General features: G+C 45.8%; 1 protein-coding gene across 1 annotated transcript; it reads right to left on the bottom strand.

The window, feature by feature from the left end:
- Nucleotides 1-3,062: 3,062 nt before the first annotated feature.
- Nucleotides 3,063-3,726, bottom strand: LOC123410467 (histone H3.2). The gene has a single exon (XM_045103415.1). It carries the CDS (start codon nt 3,641-3,643, stop codon nt 3,233-3,235), a length of 411 nt encoding a protein of 136 aa, XP_044959350.1. The 5' UTR covers nt 3,644-3,726; the 3' UTR covers nt 3,063-3,232.
- Nucleotides 3,727-14,890: the final 11,164 nt, after the last annotated feature.

Below are 14,890 nucleotides of genomic sequence, written 5' to 3'. Positions count from 1 at the left end.
ATGTTCATTGGCGTGTTGTTGAAAGAATTATGCGCTACTTGAAAGGTACTGTCAACCACGGTCTTCACTATACGGGATTCCCATCGGTACTTGAAGGGTATAATGATGCGAATTGGATCTCTGATGCTGATGAGATGAAGGCCACTACTGGGTATATGTTACTCTTGGGGGTGGTGCTGTTTCGTGGAAGTCTTGCAAGCAAACGATCTTAACAAGATCGACAATGGAAGCAGAATTAACAGCATTAGACACATCTGGTGTCGAAGCAGAATTTCTTCGAGATCTTTTGATGGACTTACCTGTGGTTGAGAAGCCGGTTCCGGCTATCCTTATGAACTGCGATAATCAAACGGTTATTGTTAAAGTGAAGAGTTCAAAGGACAATATGAAGTCCAACAAACATATAAGAATGAGATTGAAGTCTGTCAGATGTTTGAGAAACTCCGGAGTGATAGCGTTGGATTATATCCAAACGGCTAAGAATCTGGCAGATCCCTTTACTAAAGGGCTATCACGTGTTGTGATAGATAGTGCATCGAGGGAGATGGGTATGAGACCCACATGAGTTGCCATGGTAGTAACCCAACCTATATGATCGGAGATCCCGTGAAGTAGAACCTGGGAAAACAAGCCAGTGGTGAACTGAGGAGAGTAACTTTACTAACCCACTCCGTTGGAGATGCAATACTCTCGGATACTGTATGGTAGGATGACTACTGTCTTAATGTGTTCTAAAGCTTATATGTAAGCAAGATACTGTCCTACAGAGCGATCTTTGGAGGAACACACCTATATGAGCTTGACAGCTGGTCACCGTCTATGAGGTTTGGGTGATCTCTAGTAAACTCATGAATAGGCCAGGAGTGTGACTAATATGCTCCACCCGAGGGGTCACCTTCGGCAGTCTAGTACTAGTAAGACTTGTGGTGAAGCTCCTTTACGCCAAACTGACAATTCAAGGCATAGTCCATTGTTCAGTTGTAAAGGGGTGTAGCTACTTGTTCTAGGTGAAGCTCAACCTTAATAGGTCTTCACTGAAATGCTGGTATATTAAAACAGTGATTGGAACGAGGGAACACGATGTGCCCTTGAGATCTGGTGGGGGATTGTTGAAATTTGGATGTGGGCTTTAGGCCCATTAGAGAATTTCAGAAAAATCTCCAAGGGCCCATGTAGGTGGTGGCATGACAAGGTGGTGGGAGTTTAGTCCCACCCCGCTAGTGGAGGAGAGTTTGGACCCCTTTATAAGGGTCTCTCTTCCACATGCTATTGGAGAGTGAGAAGAGAAGGTGCCCTCGCGCACTCCTCCTCAGCCGCCTTTATAAGCACGCGGTCGCCTACCCTAGCCGTCACGAGAATCAGATCACATCTGCCTCACGCGTTCCTTCCTTGACTGCTGCAGCCGCCGGCGACTCCGTCCCGTTTACCGCGTACACGGTCGACGGGAGAGCAGGCCTCTGAAACCTCGCGCTCTCCGGTTCCTGTATGGGAGAGGGGCGATTAGGTTTTTGGGGAGCGATCACGCGACTGCTCGCCTCCGTCCGTCTGCTTCGTCTATGTCCGCGTCGCCCTCGTCATCGCCATGTCTTCACCAAGCGAAGCTGACTGTCTCCGCGAGGAAGCCGAGAAGAAGATGGCAGAGGATACTGCCGCCGCCGCCGCTGCTGCTACGGCCAACTGGCCGATTGGAGGGTATGACTCGTTTATCCTCATGTTCGTATTTATCCTAGCACTACTGCTTGTCTGCATAGATGTATCCACTATATGCGTATTATGTGCTAGGTTAGCTCAAGATCAGTATATCATTAGTCTAGTCAATGCCATGCTAGTTATTATCTCGTGAATTAATATGCTCGGAAAATTGCCTATTTACTTAACAGAATTCAGCCACAGAAGCTGCAAACAACGTCATAGCATAGCAACTGCAGTGATGAGTGGCTTGTATTCATGTCCACTTCTAATCTTTCATGAAAACTTTGAGACATAGTCTCATAGACTGATCACAGCGCAAGTTTAATCGGAGAGAGTGCTGCTGACACCAAATTGTGCATTATGTCAGGTAACAGCGGTGTAGGATGATAAAGAAAATAATGGACTTACAGTGTGTCCTGTTATACTCTCATAGGCTGATCACAGCACAAGTTTAATCACAGTACTTGTTTCTCTTATGATGTACAGTACTACTGCATGTTGTAAACTTGTTTAGATTAAGTGGATAATACTGAAGGGATCAGACAAAACAAAACAATTCTAGTATCTACCGTAACTGTCAACTCAAGTTTCTGATCCACAAGAATCATCATGGAGACATGAACAATCGCAACCAGAGAAAACTCAGCACAGGAATCATCCCTGGAACTGGAAGGATATCATTCAGCAAACATAACATCCAATCACTGAACCTAATTAACAAGATCTGAGAAACGGAGATAAACTTACTCCGTAGATCACATCTAGCCCGCATCAACCAGTCCAGCCAATTTCAGAATCACATCAACCAGAGCCGAAGGCCAAAATAAATTGAGATCTCAAATAAATTCACCAAATGCCTGCAGAAACGTGCATGAAACTGAATCACGCAGGGGCCAACTATAAATAACAGAGCGCCCCAGCAAAATCGCATAGCCCATGGGGAGCAGCATATTGTCCAAACCTGTCACTTGCATAATCAGATCGCTTCATATCACGAAACCATTGCAGAATCATGGAGCAATTTATAATCAAACAGGGACACTGGGGGAGAGAATTAGCATGATAACCGAAACTTTTCCATTCCAATTCCATTCAAGAATCACGATACAAAGGCTGAGACGACACATCATGTCAACACCCACAAACAGAACGACCCGACACACATCCGGACCACAGGACAAGAACTGCTACTATCCGGACCAACAGTTCCAGCCAGAGAATCCAGGAACAAAATCCCCAAGAAATTCGTAGTTGCAGGCTTGCAGCAATCAAACAGGGGATTCCATTCTTACACACAGTGAACCCACCTAGTCGGACCAGCACGCACAAGATCTAACTGCACAGAAAAGGTAGAACAACGTGGGCGGGTCTATCATAAAAGATACTTCATTTCCATTTATCAAACCAGAGGTTTGAACATTTGATGGCATCCATCGGGCATACAAGCAGGGGAAACAACAAGAGGAGCAAACAACTACAGAGTCATAAACATCTAGCAGGATTCAGGCGCAGCTGACACATCACAGAGCGCATGCAGAGCCTAGGCCCTCTCCCCGCGGATGCGGCGGGCGAGCTGGATGTCCTTGGGCATGATGGTGACGCGCTTGGCGTGGATGGCGCAGAGGTTGGTGTCCTCGAAGAGCCCGACGAGGTAGGCCTCGGCGGCCTCCTGGAGCGCGGAGACGGCGGAGGACTGGAAGCGGAGGTCGGTCTTGAAGTCCTGCGCGATCTCCCGCACGAGGCGCTGGAAGGGGAGCTTGCGGATGAGCAGCTCCGTGCTCTTCTGGTACTTGCGGATCTCCCGGAGCGCGACGGTTCCCGGCCTGAAGCGGTGGGGCTTCTTGACGCCGCCGGTCGCCGGCGCCGACTTGCGCGCCGCCTTGGTCGCCAGCTGCTTCCTCGGCGCCTTGCCGCCGGTGGACTTGCGGGCAGTCTGCTTCGTGCGGGCCATCGGGACGGAGGAGAAGGATCTGGCTGCTGCTGCTGCTGCTGCTGCTGCCTGTGGCGTATCGAGATTGGGATTTCACTTGCCGGTGGTGGACTCGGGGAGGAATGGAGGTGGGTTTTAAAGGGGATCGAGACGGGTTTGGTGCTTTGCGCGCGAAGATTTGGGATTTGGGTTTCGGCCGCGCGGGACGGGCGGCGGGGGATCGACGGGACGGGCGCCGTTGGATCGGGGCCGAATGGAGGGTGTGAATTCGGGTTTGCGGCCGTCACGCGGATCGCGATCCGCGGGCTCCGTGAGCTGTCGTGCACGGTGGCAGCGGGGTGGACGAGCTCGTTTTTTTACCGGACTGGTGGACGAGTTCTCTTTTCATCTTTCGGCATTTCGAATGTAGTACTGCACTATTATTAGCAACTAGTGACTTTTCAAAAAAACTTTCTAGGGAGGCTTGTGACAAATTTCGACGGTACTTTTACAAAGATAATCGAGATGAGTGACCGCATGTCACATTGCATATTCACGTACATTATACTCCATGTTCATTATGAAATACTACAAACGATTAATATTAATGTTATGTGCTTTCTTTGTACCGAAGTAATTGCCGCCGAAGAAAACTTAATTTTGTTATGCTATGATTTTTCTTGATTTTTTTTCATTTTTACACTCGTGTCACCCACGCACTTATCGCTCTCTCTTCTTTCTGTTGCCTCACTTCCGCCACCTCACCCACCACCCTCTCTCCTTGTCATCTCTATCTTTCTTCCGCCTCCACTCACACCCGCTATGCGCTCGCACCCCGCTCCACTCACACCCCACGTACGACGTCAAAACTTGGGTTTATTGCTTTGACCGTGAGCTTCTTGGCTTCGGAGGAGTTGGAATTGCATGTGCTTCCTATGGATCGGTGATGGAGATGGTGGATGCGAAGTGGATGATATGGAGCGATGTTGGTTGGCGATAAGGATGTCGTCGTGATGCTGTGCGAGAGATGGGGATGGACTTTGCGGTCTGCAAGATGAAGAAGAAGCGCAAGTACATGTAGAAGTAGAAGCTGAAGTTAAGTTTGCTAAATATATATGCACCTAGTGCTTCACTTTGTTGAATATATATATGCACCTAGTGATTTTACATGCACCTAACTGAATTTAATTTCAGTCAAGTGCTTTTACAAACACTTTGCTGAATTCATATTCACCTAGGAGTATATTCTGTGATAACAAGGCAAATAAATTCAGTTTATAATTTTTTTCATTGTTCCCAATAGTATTTTGGATTACATTGAATATAAAATTGGATCTTTAGTACACCTGTTTCATTACAATTACTGTTTCATTACAAATACTATTGTTTCATTACAAGAACTGTTTCATTGCGGTTAGAGCAACTCCAACGGGCTCACCCAAACGAACGGCGATTTTGTCCGCTTTTTGTCTGTTTGAGTCGGTCCGACGGACACAACGTCCGCTTCAGCGTTTGGATCGACGCATGCATCCAACACTGGCTCGACCCATTTTTTGTCGGCTCATAAAAAAATAAAGCATTTCCAAAAATAATAAGCAAACATTAAACATTAAAAGCCGGCCACGAAGGCCGACGAGAGTCCACGCGTCCCCGTTACATTATAATTGAAAAAAAAAACTAGGCCCGCTCGTTGGTCACCGGAGGCACCGCCGCCAGTGATTGACTCCCTCACCTTACGCCACTTCTCCTTCTCCTTTCTTCCTCTCCATCATTTCTCCCTCACGTTGTGTCTCTCTCTTTCTCTAGACGAGCAGGACGGCACCATCACCGGAGCAAGTCGTCGCACCCGCCTCCAGATCCATCGACATCGCGCAGGTCGGGCGCCTCCTGACGGTTGGGATGGGGAGGCGAGGGTAAGAAAGGGGGTTTATTTCTGAACAAAACCTTTTCTCACTTGAGGAAGGACCGTGAGTTTAATTATCTAAAAAGACAGGGGCTTCTTTGTAAAAATGTCGTGGTGAAAATTCCGACGAAAAAGCAGCCTCTTTATTATTAAGAGAGATAGATTAAAAAATTGTCCGATCTAGGGTAGGCAAGTGGTACTATTACATCTCGCAGTTGCAGAGGTCGTCGATTATGATGTATTGATATTTGATGACAAAGGTGCTCTGATGGGGAGTTTAGGGAGCATTTAGCTGTCGTTTGCAATTTATTAGTTTCTCAATGGGCTGTCGTAGTCATGACTGATGCCTAAGCAAACCCCCAAAGCTAGTACACTTTTTTTAACCACTCGATTGTCTGCACGCACGACGATCAATCGATACACGTAAACTAACAAGTATAACAAGTACTCCCTCCATCCCAAAATAACTGTCTCAACTTTGTACTAGCGTTAGTACAAAATTATACTAAGCTTAAAACATTTATTTTGGGACGGAGGTAGTATTTTCTTGGCCACAAGTCTGTCAATCATGCTGAGCTCGTGTGACAATAACGACGCGTCGCCGCTAATTGCCCCGTTCGTTCGTACCTATTGGACTGGAGCGTCGGCTTTTGTGAGAATCAAGTCACGCTCACGGTTACTGTGGCTGTATGCCAACTACTCACTGAGCGATGTCGTCCAGCGAATTTTACAGTGTCATCGGTGACGACGACCCATGCATGCGCGCGTAGGAGAATAATAATACTCCCTCGGTAAACTAATAATGTAAGAGCGCTTTGATCATTATACAGTGCACTCTTATATTAGTTTACAGAGGGAGTATTTTATAAATTAATTTATGTTTGGATGGTTAAAAGAATAGTGGTATCCCAGTTCATTAGGGTTTAAGTCATATTGCTCGCATTATTTTTAGATTCATTTTAGGATTTTTGGCAATGTGTATTTAGTAGGAGGAGAAGTTCATGCGGATGACGAGGCGTCTATAGTGAATTCGTAAATCTTAAAATGATATGCCGACTCAGTCTTCGAGAGATGTTCATAGAGATAAGATGTGTGTACGCGTTCATAGAGATGAGTATATGCACGTTTATATAAGCGTTTGCGTTTATACTGTGTTTAAAAAAAGAACAATGAAACGTTTGGTTGCCTGTATCAAGCTCAATATAAATCCGCGTGGAAAGAAAAACAGTTGTTTGGTTGCCTAGCTTTCATGCGAATCTCGGTTCGTATAAACCTTAAAGCAGTCCTAACCAGACCCAGTTGACCGTTTCTAGTGAGTCAGGCTCGAGCAATGCAGGGAGGGGAATGCGACGCTAACCCCCTGCGCCCGCGAAGATGGTGGGAGCTCGCGCACATCTGCGAAAAAATGGAGAGAGAATTTGATGTCACCAACCGCCGATTGATCGCCCTATATAGCCAGCCTCATCGTAGCGCGTCAAAGCTTCCGCCACCATGCCCCCCTCTTGAGCTTTCGCTCCTGTGAGGATCGATATCGATAACAAGGTAAGCGATAACAAGGTAAGCGACGCTACTGCTTCGACCATCGGTTGGCGGTAGCGGTGAATCGACTCCTGCTCTTCTCCAACGTCCTCAACGCCTCTTTTATGGCTGCTCCGATGGCATTTGTGAGTTCAATCACCTCCTTCTCTCTACTAGTTCTATCTAGATCCGTGAGCATCTGGTAGGGTTAGATTTGTGAGCATTGTAACTAGCCGATCTGTGTGAGTGTGATGTTCTTGTAGCTAGTGATGACGGATTTGAAGCATGCTAGGAGTTGTTTCCATGTCGGCAAGGTAGTAGTGATGGATGGATTGGTAGTATGCTTGATTGGCAGTATGCCAGTATGCAAGTATGTTTGCCAATTCATTGAGCTCCTTGCTATGATTTAAGTTGTTCTCTTGAACTAGATCATTCGCGTCTCCATGTGGTAGTGCTCGTTTGATCTGTCCATATGAAGTGTTCATTCATATTGTCCATGTTTACTCGTAGTTCCTACCGTCCAGATGTAGTGTGTTGTGTTATTGCTGATGTGCTTGTAGGATATGCATATGCAAGAGTTTAGTAAGGCGCTTGTCCTTTCCTAGAGCCTTTTTCCGGCGTCATACATCAAGGACTCCCAGTCTCCAATCAACCAGTTGCCTCTTGATTCAGAAGTTTTTGACGTGTCAGGTACGGTTCCACTATTTGTGGCTTAAGAATTTGTGTTGGCTCAACCCAATGGTGCAACTCGTGCTGCTGCTCAAAAGGCAGCCGCAGAGGATAAGAATGATGGTGGGGGAAACTCCATGAGATGATAGCCGTTCTTTGTTGATGGTCGTGCTTAAAAAATGTGTGAGATCATAGTCAGTGAGATGACGAATGACAAGCGCTTCAAGAAGGTGCACTTGAACGCTATTGCAAAGAAGGTATTCGAGTTTTGTGGACAGGAGGTCACCTCCACCGAGGCCTACAACCACCTCGGGAAGTGAAGATCAAGGTGGATCATAGTGTCCAAGCTGGGAGACCTGATCATGGCTTCTTGGGTGAGGACACTTGCTCAATCCTTTTGGACGCAAAGCACTACCAAGTCCACACCATGATTAGCTCACCAACCATGTCATTCTAACTAATCACATGCTTAAGCCTATGCAGCATGCCATTCTAACTAACCACTATGATGTGTTTTATTCTTAGGCTCATCCAAGCACACATAGTACCTCGACAAACCATCCAGAACTACCACTAGATGCAACAGATTTTCTCGTCCGGGAAGGCAACCGACAAGCATTCCCTCGACTCTAGTGAGACGCTCGGCTCGTCTATGCCTAAGTTTCTAGACACCCAGGAGTCAGATACCATCAACTTTGATAGTCCTCTTGACAAGGATGGCAATCACATTCCTCTGCTTGATAGGAAGAGCAAGAGGGAAGCCTTGATGGAGGAGGAGGTGGCCGTCTTTACCTGCATGACCCGGGCCATCAAGGAGGTCGCCAACGCAATCATCGAGAGCAAGGCGGTCGACGTCCACCCTGACCTCTACAACACTGTCATGGACCAAGATGGCTTCAGCCCAGAGGCTCTCACGAGTCCTCTCAGCCACCGTTGAACAACAAAGCCAAGGGTGTTGGGTTTGTTACCATGGGAGAGACCAACAAGGTTCTCTAGCTGAGGACCTGCCTGGGAAAGCACTAGTACTAGTGCTTCTTACGGTGGTGGTGACAACGTGCATGATCCTCGACGTCAATGGCGATGCAATGATGGTGACAGTGACTATGTACATTTTGTGAAAGCTACGGCTTGATAAACTCTTGATGCTAGCCTATATTATTTTGATGAAGTGGTATAGTAACCCCACACGCCAATGGTGAATTTGCGGTGGTAGGACAACAATATATTTTGGATGTGTTGTAAGATGACACTATGGTAGTGGTAGGATGAACTTGCTATGTCGTATGATCATGCATGCTTACTTATGTTTTATGTCTAGTGTTTGCTTGCTACTTGAACTGTTGCTCTTTGGCAATGCAAGGACAAGTGGTACGTGGTGTTCCACGGTAGGGTTCCAGGGGTTTACAATTCATGGGAAGCATATAATGAACAAGTGTCAAGTTATCAGAACAATAACCATAAAGGGTTTAAGAGTAGACAAGCGGCAAAAGATGCTTACTCCAAGTTTGTGCTATACATGCAATGTTGAAGTTGGCAAGGTGGATCACACTTTGAAGTGAAGAACTTCATCATCTTCGTTCAGTTGGTCATGATTGTAGTGCTCTTTTGTTTCTTTTATTGATGTGATCGTGTGTAAGATGTAACATGCAAGCTCATCATGTAGGGTAGAAGATTACCACACCTTTCTATCTATATGCAACCAAACAACATGCACTTGTATGCGCACAACTAATGCGAGCAACCAAATACAATGTGTAGAGTTGGTGCTACGATGCAAGAAGATAGGATGCAAAACAGCCAAACAACATGCAAATGTTTTTTTTTTAAACGGTCAGGGGGAGACACCCCACCTGAATATATTTCAGAAAGAAAATGATTGAGTTTATAAGGAAAACCGGATCAAAAACCAAACATGATAGATCAGTTTATAAGAAAAACCAGGCCAGAAAACCACACAAGCGAGAAAGCCTCCCCGGGCCCCTGAAATACCAGGACCGGCCCTGACACTACAAGAGTCTACAACTGCATCAAAACACATACCCTTGGATCGTATGCGAGTCGCACCGCTGCACAACACTCACGCTTTGTAGCCCATGCTATGGCAAACCACAATGATGCGCCCAAATTCGAGGCTACTGCCTTGACGTACCAGCCAGACCGACCCCTTGGGTCACGTCGATCGGGTCGACGAGCTCGCTACCCCCGCACCACTAGGTCGCCACCCACACAATGCAAAATAGGACCATGCCTCATAGAGTTTTGTCTGCATTATCTCAACCAGGCTCACTTGGGACAATTATGTGAGCTTTTCTTTTTGAGTGGAAGACAATCGGAGCAACGGAGCAGGTGGTTGGGCTGCACGGAGGCACACTTGGAAGCAATATCAGCTCGGGCAACGACGAGGACGAGGTGGTGCGTTGCGTCCTTGATGGGGGAGGCACACGGTCACAATAGGGTGGCGCGGTGGATGACCACGGCCGTGCCACCATATTTGACGGCGGTCACCTGGGATTTTTTTGTTACTTTTTTGTGCGTTTTCCACCTTGGTTTTCTTCATTTCATTTCTTTCTTATTTTTTGTTGTTCTTTTATTATTATCTAAATGAGTAAACATTTTTCAAAATCAATGGACATTCTCATTTTTGTGAACATTTCAAAAAATATGAAATTGTTTTCAAATTTGATGAACTTTGGAAAAATGATGATTTTGTAAAAAGTAGTTATTTTTGTTTCAAAATTGATGTCTGTTTCAGAATATTTTTAAAATTCTATTGAATGTTACTTACTTTTTGCGAACACTTTTACAAAAACCATGAATATTCTTTCAAAATTGATGAAGTTGTTTTCGAATTTGTATTTTTTTAAATTGATTAATTCGTTTTCAAATTCATGGTTTATAAATTTGATGAATACTTTGATATTTCTGAACATTTCTTATATTGGCGAACTATATTTTCAAATTCATGTTTTTTTAAATTCTCATAAACTTTTTTTTTTACGAAAATGATTATATTTTATTTTATATACAGAAATCCAGAGTGTCCTTTTTTTCATGGTTTTCAGTATATCGACACTCTGAATTTTTTTGTTTTGGTTTACTAGTGATGCAAGCTTTTTTTCTTCTGGAAGAGAAATAACGAGGCAAGCTAGCGCATCCAGCCGAGCCCGCTACGCTGACTAGGGCGGCCTCCCCCTCTATATATATGGGTGAGCCAACGCGGTGCCTCAGCCGAGCGAAGTGCCTCCTAGGTAGTTCGAGGTCTCCAACGACGATCCCATGATGAAGACGGGCTCCGATGACTATCTCACGTTGGATATGGGTTCTAACGACAACCTCGCGCCTGTCCATGATGGAGCAAATGCGTTTCGAAGCCGCCATGGCAAAGGAGGAGCAGCCCGCGCCAGCTCCTCCGTCGGCGTTCTTGCAAGCACAGGACAAGCAATGGTACAACCTCTTCTTTCTTGAGCAGCACTAGCTCGCGGAGGGCTAAATCTACGGCGAGCGCGCAAGCGAGGATGCCGTGGCCACCATGATCGCGGTGACCCCGAACTTCACTGTGGAGTAGCGGGCGATCTACAATGCTACGCGTGCCCAACACGCCGCCGCTCGTAACAAAACGGCGGTACAACCGGACGCGGCAATACAAGCACATGCACTCACGACTGAGGGCGAGAACGCTGTCAACTACATATCCTACTCGCCGCCGTCCAACTTTCGGGGCTGCATGTGGCAGGTGGACAGTGAAGAACCGTCCACGTCAACCATCCAAGTCACGTCCACCGACACTAGCTTCAGACATGCCGCAAACTCATCCGAGGATGAGTAGGGCATGGGAGGCGGTAGGAACTGGTGTCCCATGTGGGCCGGTCTGTCGGCCATATCCTACTCTTCCTCGCTGAGACTACATTTTTGTTTCACGGGTCTTAAACCCTGCCGGCGCTCATGAAAACGACATGAAGGATATGGTCGCCGATGCGACATACAAAGGAAGTGGAAGCTAGGCGTCGCCATACTATAGGTTTAGGTCCGACCACTTTTCTTTTAATGAAAATGTCCGGATTAAAATGGATGTGCTCCGATTTATATGGCAATCAGCCGGTTTATATGAATTACATATGTTATGCTTAAACAAATGTTTGAATTATATGCGTGCAACGTTGGATGGCCGGCTCCCGCATCTGTGTCCACGGACTAGTTACTTCCTGTCTGCAAATGGATGTTGGAGCAAATTTACGAGTCAACGTTGAAGACATCCTTAGGTAGTATCAAGGTAACGTAAAAACTCTCTTGCCCATTGTCTGTTTCTTATATCTGCTCTTTGAAGAAAATTGTACAAATTACCAACTACTGAAAACGAAATCATAGAGAACACATACTTTTCAGGTTTTTTTGCACAAGGCACCGTCTATTGGTGTAATCTGTTGCAGATAGATCTAACCCATCATTTCATTATGTTGACATAATTTCTAATATGCGAGTTCTGCTTCTAAGTGCAAACGTGGTATAAAAACATGCAACGATAGTGTTTATTGCCTCGTGTGCAGTTACAAATGGGATGCACTCATCAGGAATCATATCAACTAGCCGCAACAGGTTACACCAAAAAATGATATTTCGTGCAACAATCCGAGTAGGTGTTCTGTGCAAAATCAAGCTCACTAGTTAATATGGTTTCTTGTTCATGCGTTGGTTGCTGCAGGACTGCAAACGGAGCCGTAAGACAAAAGGCAACTGTTGATACACTGAACAAGAATCGCCAAGGAAGAGCTCTAATCAACCCGAGAACAAAGCTGACACGGTCACGCCCGTCAAACAGCTACTAGTGATTGTCCTGGTGCCAAGCTGACAATGGCACTCTTTTTGGTTGCCAGGACAGGATTTAGTTGCTGCAGAGGTCGTTGATCGTGATCTAACTAACAACAATGGTGCCCTGATCGCTAGTGTACGGGACATTAATGCCGTCGCTTGCAGTTTCCACTTTATCAATAGGCTGTCACGTGCCACTGTTTTGGTGCTGATACGCGGCCTAGATCGAGAAAATCCTGACGGGGAAAGGTCGTTGTTGATTTCTGATCTAATCAGGGGTACCCATCGCTTGTATTCTACTACTCCAAATAAGCTGCGAAATGGGGGTCCGAGCGGTCGATCAGGCCTCCACGCACGGCGGTCAAGCATGCACCCGTAGCCTAGCAGCTAATCTTTGCTGTATATAATCAGTCTACGATGCTGAGCTCGTGCGACAGTGACGGCCCGCATCGCTGCTGATATATAGCTCAGTTGGCTCGTAGCTTATGGCCGACTCACCAGAGCGTTGGCTTCCTCACAATCGTATGTTGCTCACTGTCACCGTGGTTGCACGCCAACTGCTCACCGAGCGATGTCGTCCGTCCAATTGTATAGCGTCGTCAGTCGTGACGATCCAAAGGACAACAGGGCGATAGTACGCACGTAGTGGAGAAGTTTTACATGACCTCCATCGACAGGGACCGACGAGAATTTTTTCTTGAGTAACTAGGGACCGACGAGATGTCGACGAATGCCTTCTCAACAACTACGGCCTGCTTTGGGCTATTGTTGTACTGTACTACGTATTATTTACTCGCAGGAACGAGCAAATCATTGTGGATCGCTCATGGCTGCCTCCTCGCAATAAGTCGGCACCACTGGTGTTTTTTAAGAACCCACGAGCAGCAGAAGAGTTTTGTTTGAAATACCAATATCAAGAATTGAACCCCGTTGAGCTAGAAATACCAATATCTTTCTAATCATCCAACCTTAGGTTAGTTTATGACAGCAGAAGAGTTAGGACGTCCACATCAACGCATGAATTTGCTGTCGCCAGTCACATCAGTGATGCACTTTCTTTTTTCTAAATGAAAGGTCAAAGTTCTCAATCTTTGTTCGTATGCACACAACTATAGTATTACTCATTCTGTTTTAACGCCGTGTAGAATAGTTTTTGTTAGGAGTCAATCATCTCTATGTTTGATAAAATTTATAGCAAAAAAAAAGTACATTCACTATACAAAATTAGTATCATTTGATTCAACAGGAAGTACTCGATGTTGACGGTTCCTATAATCTTGATCAAACATAGATATGTTCGACTTGGGAAAAACCTAGCGTGTGGTACATTTTAAAATGGAGATGGCTTTAAAATTGGTGTAGAAGTGGTGGGACCAAAAAATGTAATATACAGTACATATTACCTCATATGGACAACAGTGGTAGAACCACGACAAGTTATGAAAGCACATACATACATAACCAGTCGCTTCTTCTACAACAACACAACTAAAAAAATAAGAACGCACTCGCACCGACATCCATCCCAACACAATTAACAATACATCACCAAAGAGCCGGGGACAACTGCACATGAATTCTGATTTGGACGGTGTGTATGGACAGAGGGGACTGCAACACTAGACCCCGATCAACAAATGAGCTCATTGACCGGGTTTGCCGTCACAAAACCGCTCGGTGAATAGTACTTCAGAAAAAAAACTTGCGCAAGGCGCGGTCTTCTTTTTTTAATTATTGTTCACCAAGCGGTTTTGTGGCGGGCAAACCCGGTCAACGGGCTCAAAATCTGGTTTAGGATTAAATTTATCCAGTTTTGAGACTTGAGGGATCAAATGTATACTTTTTTTTTTTAAGGGGCCGAGTCTATACTTCTTGAAAACTTGAGGGACCAAAAACATACTTTTTTCTTATTTTATCGATGCAAATTGAATCTGGATAGAAGGGTACATTGTTTCTAGGTAATATTTAGATAGAAGAAAGATTCATGACAACGGGAGCGAGTGTGCATGCAACAAAGAAGTTTTACATGGCCTCGTCGACAGGGACCGACGAGTCAATTGCAAAATAAACATCGCATCACATTTGTTGCTAGGTTTTCAGGAAACTATCAACTTGTTAATCTATTGCGGAAAACACCAAAAAAAAATCCTTAAGTCGTTGCAAAAAGCACTGATCGGCCGATTAGGCTCGTTTGACCTGTTTTCCGACAGGTGGGTCTTGAAAATGCCGACGTGGCCTAACGGCTCGACATACGGCGCCGTTTCGATAAAAATGGTCGGGACGCTGCATCGGCCGCTCTTGGTCAGACACCCCCGCCCCCTCTCCAGCTCGCATGTCTATCACCCCACACCCCTCTCCTCTCTCGCACTGCTCGCTGCTGGCCGTTGGCCGCC

This window comes from Hordeum vulgare, chromosome 7H (assembly GCF_904849725.1).
Source record: "Hordeum vulgare subsp. vulgare chromosome 7H, MorexV3_pseudomolecules_assembly, whole genome shotgun sequence".
Lineage (NCBI taxonomy): Eukaryota > Viridiplantae > Streptophyta > Magnoliopsida > Poales > Poaceae > Hordeum > Hordeum vulgare.
The sequence above is the reverse complement of the archived record's forward strand: the minus strand, read 5'-3'. Positions and strand labels throughout refer to the sequence as shown.

Excerpts from the sequence above, each read along its gene's own strand:
- LOC123410467 (XM_045103415.1), bottom strand. The coding sequence starts at position 3,643 with ATGGCCCGCACGAAGCAGACTGCCCGCAAGTCCACCGGCGGCAAGGCG.